The sequence below is a fragment of the Cyclopterus lumpus genome, chromosome 3, assembly GCF_009769545.1.
Source record: "Cyclopterus lumpus isolate fCycLum1 chromosome 3, fCycLum1.pri, whole genome shotgun sequence".
Lineage (NCBI taxonomy): Eukaryota > Metazoa > Chordata > Actinopteri > Perciformes > Cyclopteridae > Cyclopterus > Cyclopterus lumpus.
Genome location: NC_046968.1, coordinates 28,784,858 through 28,794,796, shown reverse-complemented (window position 1 = coordinate 28,794,796; position 9,939 = coordinate 28,784,858). Strand labels below are relative to the sequence as shown.

At 43.2% G+C, this 9,939-nt stretch overlaps 1 protein-coding gene across 3 annotated transcripts in view; it reads left to right on the top strand.

The window, feature by feature from the left end:
* The window catches only part of wdhd1 (WD repeat and HMG-box DNA binding protein 1), a 22,737-nt gene extending 14,432 nt beyond the window's left edge, over positions 1–8,305 (top strand). For all 3 annotated transcript variants that reach the window (XM_034529706.1, XM_034529708.1, XM_034529707.1), the window contains 8 exons: positions 604–735; positions 1,679–1,902; positions 1,985–2,178; positions 2,301–2,332; positions 2,780–2,941; positions 3,227–3,375; positions 3,454–3,589; positions 7,896–8,305. In XM_034529706.1, coding sequence (XP_034385597.1) covers positions 604–735; positions 1,679–1,902; positions 1,985–2,178; positions 2,301–2,332; positions 2,780–2,941; positions 3,227–3,375; positions 3,454–3,589; positions 7,896–8,087 — 1,221 coding nt within the window. In that variant the 3' untranslated portion in view covers positions 8,088–8,305. The remainder of the gene's footprint in view (positions 1–603; positions 736–1,678; positions 1,903–1,984; positions 2,179–2,300; positions 2,333–2,779; positions 2,942–3,226; positions 3,376–3,453; positions 3,590–7,895) is intronic.
* Positions 8,306–9,939: the final 1,634 nt, after the last annotated feature.

The following is a 9,939-nucleotide window of genomic DNA, read 5'->3' as shown; positions in this document are numbered from 1 at the left end:
TCTTCCTCCTCCTCATCTATCATCCTCCTCTCTCCTCCTCTCCTCCTCCCTCTTCCCTCTTCCTCCTCCTCCTCTATCATCCTCCTCTCTCCTCCTCTCCTCCTCCCTCTTCTTCCTCCTCCTCCTCTATCCTCCTCCTCTCTCCTCCTCCCTCTTCCTCCTCCTCTATCATCCTCCTCTCTCCTCCTCTCCTCCTCCCTCTTCCTCCTCCTCCTCTATCATCTTCCTCCTCCTCCTCTATCATCCTCCTCTCCTCCTCCCTCTTCCTCCTCCTCCTATCCTCCTCCTTCCTCCTCTATCATCCTCCTCTCTCCTCCCTCCTCCTCCTCTATCCTCCTCCTCTCTCCTCCCCCCTCCTCCCCTGCCCTCCTCCTCCCCTCTCTCCTCCCCCTCCTCCTCCCCTCTCTCCTCCTCTCCTCCCCTGTCCTCCTCTCCTCCCTCCTCCTCTCTCTTCCTCCTCCTCCTCCCTCCTCCTCCTCTCTCCTCCTCCTCTCTCCTCCCCCCTCCTCCCCTGCCCTCCTCCTCTCTCCTCTCTCCTCCTCCTCTCCTCCCCTGTCCTCCTCTCTCCTCCTCCTCCCCTCTCCTCCTCCTCCTCTCCTCCAGGAGCAGTACTGGCGTTCAGTCCTCTTCCACAACCACTTCAGCTTCCTGTCGTCCAGCGGCTACGAGGTCGACGAGGAGCAACAAACTCGTTCCCAGAAGGAGCAGCAGGAGCTCCTCATGAAGATGTTCGCTGTGAGTCTGAAGACCTCCATGGCCCTATTATTATTATTATTATTATTATTATTATTATTATTGCTATTATTATTTATTATTATTATTATTGTTGTTACTACTATTACTTTTATTATTGTTATTATTACTACTACTATTATTATTGCTAGTATTATTATTGTGATTATTATTATTATTATTGCTATTATTATTATTGTTGTTACTACTATTACTTTTATTATTGTTATTATTACTACTACTATTATTATTGCTAGTATTATTATTGTGATTATTATTATTATTATTGCTATTATTATTATTGTTGTTACTACTATTACTTTTATTATTGTTATTATTACTACTACTATTATTATTGCTAGTATTATTATTGTGATTATTATTATTATTATTGCTATTATTATTATTATTGTTACTACTATTACTTGTATTATTGTTATTATTACTACTACTACTATTATTATTATTGCTAGTATTAATATTATGATTATTGTTATTATTATTACTACTATTATTGTTATTATTACTACTACTATTATTACTTTTATTATCATCGTCACTGATTAGACAGCGTGTACTGCAGTTTGTCTTATAATATATTATGGTATGATATAAATAAAATATATAATATTTATACTATATAATTATAATATATTTTAAAATGAAATAATTACTAACAATAATAAACATTATATAGAGTATATATTTAATTTATTATATATATATATATATATATACACACACACACACACACACACACACAGACGTTCAGATTAAAAAGTAAAACATTTAAAATAAGTTTGATGAAATCTTAAGTAAAGAGATACAAATAAAATCCCAAAGTACGCTTGACATGTTTTAATATTGTGTCATTTTTAAATTGTAAGAATAAACGTTGACGCTGCTGTTTGTGTTCGTTGTTGTTGTTGTTGTTGTTGTCTTGCAGCTGTCCTGTAAGCTGGAGAGAGAGTTCCGCTGCGTGGAGCTGGCGGAGCTCATGACCCAGAACGTGGTGACGCTGGCCGTCCGCTACGCGGCGCGCTCCCGCCGCATGGCGCTCGCCCAGCGGCTCAGCGAGCTCGCCCTGGAGAAGGCCAATCAGATGCAGGAGGAGGAGCCAGAGGAGGAGGAGGAGGAGCCAGAGTCCTCCGCCGGCAGACGGCCCTCTGGGTAACAACCGTTACAGTTCTCACCTGTGGCTTTAAAAGTGTGTGTGTGTGGAGATTTTAGTTCACGTTTCTTACTCTCACAGGTCTGAGGTCACGGGACGACGTCATAGCAACAGACGTCATCAGGAGGAAGAGGAGGAAGAGGAGGAGCCAGTAGAAGAGCTCAGAGAGGAAGAGGAGGATGAAAGGGAGGAGGAAGAAACCAGTAAATGTTCTGCAGGTGGGAATCCATTTGTCAAAGAAACCGGTTCACCTGGAACTCCTTCTGTGACACCAAGTGAGTAAAGTGTGTGTGTGTGTGTGTGTGTGTGTGTGTGTCTGTGTGTGTGTCTGTGTGTCTGTGTGTGTGTCTGTCTGCCAATTATTTTAATTGTCTTTTTTATTTTATTGTTTTGGCAGTTGGTAAAGTCGGCCGTGCGAATCCTTTCAAGGTAAGAACTGAACATTTTACTGGCATTGTGTTTTAATTTCTCTCAATATTTAAAGGTGACACGTGTCATATGAAGGGTGACACGTGTCATATGAAGGGTGACACGTGTCATATGAAGGGTGACACGTGTCATATGAAGGGTGACACGTGTCATATGAAGGTGACACGTGTCATATGAAGGGTGACACGTGTCATATGAAGGTGACACGTGTCATATGAAGGGTGACACGTGTCATATGAAGGTGACACGTGTCATATGAAGGTGACACGTGTCATATGAAGGTGACACGTGTCATATGAAGGTGACACGTGTCATATGTGACACGTGTCATATGAAGGTGACACGTGTCATATGAAGGTGACACGTGTCATATGAAGGTGACACGTGTCATATGAAGGTGACACGTGTCATATGAAGGGTGACGCACCTTTTACACGTGACACGCAGGTCCTCGGCTCGGGGAAGCCCTCGTCTTCGCCGGCTCATCGAGCGACCAGCATCCTGGACAACATGGCGTCCGGCAGGAAGTCGTCTCCGCTCGCCGGCTCGGTGGGGAAACCCAACAAAGGGCCCGTCCTCAAGCCGCTGGCCCCGCGGCCCAAAACCAAGGTACCGGGACCTCATCTTTAACCCCCTGATCCTCCTCTGTCCTGCTTGCTTCCCTTTTTCTTCTTTTGTCACACACGGTGTGTTCAAGGAGCGTCGGAAAGTAGAACATTTGAGGATTTATTATTTAAAGAAAGGCTTTTTCGATGTTCTTTTGGGGTTTTTTGTTATTGCATAACATTTATTGCTACTTTACTTTAACTTCTTTCATCTCCAATCTAATTTGTAACGTTTTAAATGATCATTTCATTGTGGTCTTGTGGGGTTCTGCTCACGTCTCCTCTCCAGACTCAGTCCACTCTGCTGCAGATGACGAGCCTGAAGAAGAAGACGACTCGGGAGGTCAGTCAGCCGGCTGCCGAGCAGCAGAAACAACCAGAAGCCCCGCCTCCAGCCCCGCCTCCAGCCTCTCCCGCAGACAACGCAGAAAATACAAGGTAAAAAGATGGAAGTGATTTTTGAAGTGATTTTCATCTGAAGCCACGAGGCGGACTGACCCGGTTCACTGCGTTCAGGCCCAAGACCGGCTTCCAGCTGTGGCTGGAGGAGAACAGGAAGAGCATCAGCGCCGACCAGCCGGACCTGGAGGAGACGGACGTCATCAAGGAGGCCATGGGCCGCTTCCGGACGCTGACGGCCGAGGAGCGCCTGGTGAGGAACGCCACAGATACCTAAATATATTAATGGAAATTATCTAGAATCCACCAAGACGTTACTGGCGTTTATTTTATTAACGTTCCAGAACAAAAGGAATCTCATTTTAAGGCTTTTTAAAGGATGAACAACAAACAAAATGTCACTGAGATCAGATTTATGGTACAAAACAAACAATGAAATCTTTAAAATATGCTAAAATGTCAGCACCCACGGCGGTTCAGGCGGTTCCTCTGCTTTTTAAATCCAACCGGTTGAAGCTCTTTGCAGCGCACTGGAGGAATAGGCCACGCCCACAATTATATAGCTAATTATACGCTTTAAGCTCGGCGGTTTAAATCAACATTCAGAATTCATCGCGTTGCTTCTTTTCAGCCGTGTAGTCGTGTCGGCCATGACGCACCGCGGCCTCTCAGCCACACCGGCTAATGGACGTCGATGTTGTAGTAGCCGGTCCCTGACCTGGCATACATCAAGACTGTCGGGGTGTGTGTGTGTGTGTGTGTGTGTGTGTGTGTGTGTGTGTGTGTGTGTGTGTGTGTGTGTGTGTGTGTGTGTGTGTGTGTGTGTGTGTGTGTGTGTGTGTGTGTGTGTGTGTGTGTGTGTGTGTGTGTGTGTGTGTGTGTGTGTGTGTGTGTGTGTGTGTGTGTGTGTGTGTGTGTGTGTGTGTGTGTGTGTGTGTGTGTGTGTGTGTGTGTGTGTGTGTGTGTGTGTGTGTGTGTGTGTGTGTGTGTGTGTGTGTGTGTGTGTGTGTGTGTGTGTGTGTGTGTGTGTGTGTGTGTGTGTGTGTGTGTGGTGGGGGGGGGGGGGGGGTCTGTTGCCTGGGAACCCTGTCGAGTGTGTGTTGGCCGCGAGGGCACACAGCATTGATCTTATGATAATACCAACGGGAGCCGGTTCTCTCACTTGTTTTAGAGGATGTGGGTTCTTTTACCAGCTGTTCTGAACCCTTTAAAACACAACAACAACAACAACAAGGGGTTGTTTACCAGCCGGCTGGCTGTGGCCTCTGTTGGCACTTCACTTATATTATCTTTTAGTAGATTTGCAATATTACAGCAGCAAAGAGACATGATGATCTATAAGTAATCTCATAGTAAAGATATGATGAATAATTCACTTCCTGACTTCCTGGTTTGATCCTTCAAACTGGACTTCCTGGTTTGATCCTTCAAACTGGACTTCCTGGTTTAATCCTTCAAACTGGACCTCCTGGTTTGATCCTTCAAACTGGACCTCCTGGTTTGATCCTTCAAACTGGACTTCCTGGTTTAATCCTTCAAACTGGACCTCCTGGTTTGATCCTTCAAACTGGACCTCCTGGTTTGATCCTTCAAACTGGACTTCCTGGTTTAATCCTTCAAACTGGACCTCCTGGTTTGATCCTTCAAACTGGACTTCCTGGTTTAATCCTTCAAACTGGACTTCCTGGTTTGATCCTTCAAACTGGACTTCCTGGTTTGATCCTTCAAACTGGACTTCCTGGTTTGATCCTTCAAACTGGACTTCCTGGTTTAACCCTTCAAACTGGACTTCCTGGTTTAATCCTTCAAACTGGACTTCCAGGTTTGATCCTTCAAACTGGACTTCCTGGTTTGATCCTTCAAACTGGACTTCCTGGTTTGATCCTTCAAACTGGACTTCCTGGTTTGATCCTTCAAACTGGACTTCCTGGTTTAACCCTTCAAACTGGACTTCCTGGTTTGGACCTCCTGGTTTAATCCTTCAAACTGGACTTCCTGGTTTGGACCTCCTGGTTTAATCCTTCAAACTGGACCTCCTGGTTTGATCCTTCAAACTGGACTTCCTGGTTTGATCCTTCAAACTGGACTTCCTGGTTTGATCCTTCAAACTGGACTTCCTGGTTTGATCCTTCAAACTGGACTTCCTGGTTTAATCCTTCAAACTGGACTTCCTGGTTTGATCCTTCAAACTGGACTTCCTGGTTTAACCCTTCAAACTGGACTTCCTGGTTTAATCCTTCAAACTGGACTTCCTGGTTTGGACCTCCTGGTTTAATCCTTCAAACTGGACCTCCTGGTTTGATCCTTCAAACTGGACCTCCTGGTTTGATCCTTCAAACTGGACTTCCTGGTTTGATCCTTCAAACTGGACTTCCTGGTTTGATCCTTCAAACTGGACTTCCTGGTTTAACCCTTCAAACTGGACTTCCTGGTTTAATCCTTCAAACTGGACTTCCTGGTTTGATCCTTCAAACTGGACTTCCTGGTTTGATCCTTCAAACTGGACTTCCTGGTTTAATCCTTCAAACTGGACTTCCTGGTTTGATCCTTCAAACTGGACTTCCTGGTTTGATCCTTCAAACTGGACTTCCTGGTTTAATCCTTCAAACTGGACTTCCTGGTTTGGACCTCCTGGTTTAATCCTTCAAACTGGACCTCCTGGTTTGATCCTTCAAACTGGACCTCCTGGTTTGATCCTTCAAACTGGACTTCCTGGTTTGATCCTTCAAACTGGACTTCCTGGTTTGACCCTTCAAACTGGACTTCCTGGTTTAACCCTTCAAACTGGACTTCCTGGTTTAACCCTTCAAACTGGACTTCCTGGTTTAATCCTTCAAACTGGACTTCCTGGTTTAACCCTTCAAACTGGACTTCCTGGTTTAATCCTTCAAACTGGACTTCCTGGTTTGGACCTCCTGGTTTAATCCTTCAAACTGGACCTCCTGGTTTGATCCTTCAAACTGGACTTCCTGGTTTGATCCTTCAAACTGGACCTCCTGGTTTGATCCTTCAAACTGGACCTCCTGGTTTGATCCTTCAAACTGGACTTCCTGGTTTGATCCTTCAAACTGGACTTCCTGGTTTAACCCTTCAAACTGGACTTCCTGGTTTAACCCTTCAAACTGGACTTCCTGGTGTTGATCCTTCAAACTGGACTTCCTGGTTTAATCCTTCAAACTGGACTTCCTGGTTTGATCCTTCAAACTGGACTTCCTGGTTTAACCCTTCAAACTGGACTTCCTGGTTTAATCCTTCAAACTGGACTTCCTGGTTTGGACCTCCTGGTTTAATCCTTCAAACTGGACCTCCTGGTTTGATCCTTCAAACTGGACCTCCTGGTTTGATCCTTCAAACTGGACTTCCTGGTTTGATCCTTCAAACTGGACTTCCTGGTTTGACCCTTCAAACTGGACTTCCTGGTTTAACCCTTCAAACTGGACTTCCTGGTTTAACCCTTCAAACTGGACTTCCTGGTTTAATCCTTCAAACTGGACTTCCTGGTTTAACCCTTCAAACTGGACTTCCTGGTTTAATCCTTCAAACTGGACTTCCTGGTTTGGACCTCCTGGTTTAATCCTTCAAACTGGACCTCCTGGTTTGATCCTTCAAACTGGACTTCCTGGTTTGATCCTTCAAACTGGACCTCCTGGTTTGATCCTTCAAACTGGACCTCCTGGTTTGATCCTTCAAACTGGACTTCCTGGTTTGATCCTTCAAACTGGACTTCCTGGTTTAACCCTTCAAACTGGACTTCCTGGTTTAACCCTTCAAACTGGACTTCCTGGTGTTGATCCTTCAAACTGGACTTCCTGGTTCAACACCCGCAGGGACCCGTCTCAAATTATTTCTATAATTCAAATGAAATTAAGTAACATTTAGTTTTAACATTGAGACGTACCTTTTTTAATTTTTATTTATTTAATTTATTATAATTTTTCTCCCCTTATGATTTATTATTTTAATGCATTTCAGTTTTTTTCTTAGTTTCTCACTATAATTATTATTATTAATCAGTATTTTCTTTCCCTTTTTATCTCCTTTAAAAAAAATACTGGTATTCAAATAAATTACGGCAAATTAAATATAAAAACCTGTAGAATGAATGCTTTAATTTTAATTACGTTATTCTGTTTAAATACAATAAAATTATAATTGCAAAGTGAATCTCGTAATGCGAGTTGTTTGAATATGAATGGGGAGCGCCTCCTCAAGGTGTGTGTGTGTGTGTGTGTGTGTGTGTGTGTGTGTGTGTGTGTGTGTGTGTGTGTGTGTGTGTGTGTGTGTGTGTGTGTGTGTGTGTGTGTGTGTGTGTGTGTGTGTGTGTGTGTGTGTGTGTGTGTGTGTGTGTGTGTGTGTGTGTGTGTGTGTGTGTGTGTGTGTGTGTGTGTGTGTGTGTGTGTGTGTGTGTGTGTGTGTGTGTGTGTGTGTGTGTGTGTGTGTGTGTGTGTGTGTGTGATGGAGGTGCATTAGAACCACATGATTGGTTCCTGTTTGGTACATTTCGTCCTGTAACGTACGTTTCACGTCATCTTGTGTTTTTTTTGTCTCATTCTGTTCAGTCGTGGACGGAAAGAGCAAAAGGCCAAACTGGAGACGATCTGAAGAAGAGGAAGAGAGGAGGAGGAGATGGAGGAGGAGGAGATGGAGGAGGAGGAGATGGACAGGCGGAAGCAGATGAAAATAGTGCCAAAAAGAAGAAATCTTTGGATCCCTCCGCCAAGCTTTCAGCGTTTGCTTTTAACAAAAACTGAACGTTTTAATTGTTCTGCTTCTTTGGGGTCGATGGATCGGTTCTCCTTGAGGTTCTCCAGCAGAACATTTAAAGCCCTCGTGATGCCTCCAGAGCTGCTGATTGATCCAATGAGCCGTCATCAATAATGTTTTGGTTTTGTTTGTATTTTTCTTTTTTACATTCATAACGTTTTGTTCTCTGCATTTTTAAAAGTTTAATAAATGTAAATGTTCTTGATTTTCTTTTCATTTCATCCAACAGTGCGTTAGTCGCTCAATACTTTCTGACTTCCTGTCTGTGACTCTCAGCTCGAAGCTCATTGGTTCCTACTGGAAACATTAAACTAAAAGGTAACGCATATGTCTTCTAAACAACAACAACAACAAACGAACCGACTCCAGCTCGTCGTTTTTAGCTTTTAACGAACAAACGGGAGGAAATGGTGCGTTTTTGTCGGGGACTATTTTCAGCGGCGGATTAATCCACTTTTTTATAAGACAAACCTTTGTGACCCAATTCTATAAAACCCGAGAAGAGCACATTAGTTACATTTATTATAATTAGATTTTAAAAGTGTTTAATTTCTGTTCCTGCTTGTTTCAAGACGATCAACTGATAGAAATGACTTGATTATAGATCCAGATGATCAGAAGGCACGTTTATTATTTATTTATTTATTTATTTATTCATCACATTTCAGAAACAATTCAATAAAATATTAAAAGACAAAGCGGAAGAAAATGACATTTAAATAGAATTAAAACCACCGAAGGACATTAAAGAACATTAAACAGTTAAAAATAGAATATGACAAGCGTAAAATACAAGAATAAAAGTGATTAAATAAAAGGGTGAAAAAATAAGTTGTGATTTTAAAAGAAGTTTTGAGCTTAAGTCCTTAAAATAAATCAGTCAGTGAGTACACTTTATAGTATTTATGCTTTTCCTTCAAAGATAATTATAAGTCAGTCATTTATTACAAAATGATATCCTTATTCTAAACTATAAATACAAAAAAATATTACATTTAATTATTAATTTCTTCGTGTGTTTGTCATATGAAGATATGCAGGGTAGTATATCTGTTTATGTCCAACACTTTCAAACTAAAGTAACATTTTTAATGACTTACTAAATACTTTTAATTAAGTACTCAAGTCATTTACTCAAGTACAACTTTGATGTAGAATGAATTGATAACTTTAGTTACAAGGAGACCAGAACGAGGAGTTCAAAACGATGAGATATTTATTTAAAGAACAAACACAACAAGCTTAACACATGAGAAGAAGAGCAGCCAATCAAGGGGATGATCTCCGTCTTCAGGTGAGGCTCATCAGCTGATCAACAGCCTGAAAGACAAAACGCAGAGCAAACAGGACCCAGAACCCCGAGTGGAGAAGCATCTCGGAGTGAGAGCTGAGGAGGTTCCTCAGGAGGTTCATGCACAGAGATGCAGGAACGAGTGCTGAACAGAACTACCATGAGCACCGATCCAGAAGGTTCCTGACACGCGGCTCACTAGCCAACCGAGACGCCCACAGACGCACAGAGAGACTACAACACCGCTCACACACACAAGGCGTGAACTACGGTGCTCATGGTCACAGTTCACCACCAACCTGCTCACCATCTGGACCTTTAGTACCTCCTGCAGCAGGAGTCTTCAGGTTCTCCAGGTCAACACCTGCAAGGTAACTGGGTCCATCTACCCAGACCCCCACCAGGCTGTGCAACGAGTCCAGAACCATCTAGAACATGAACACGAGAACCGGAACACAAAACATGCAGTTTATCAGTGGACCGAGGAGCAGTAAAGGCTTCCAGGTTCAGACCAGCAGCATCCAAACCTGACAAACCACCAGCGCTCT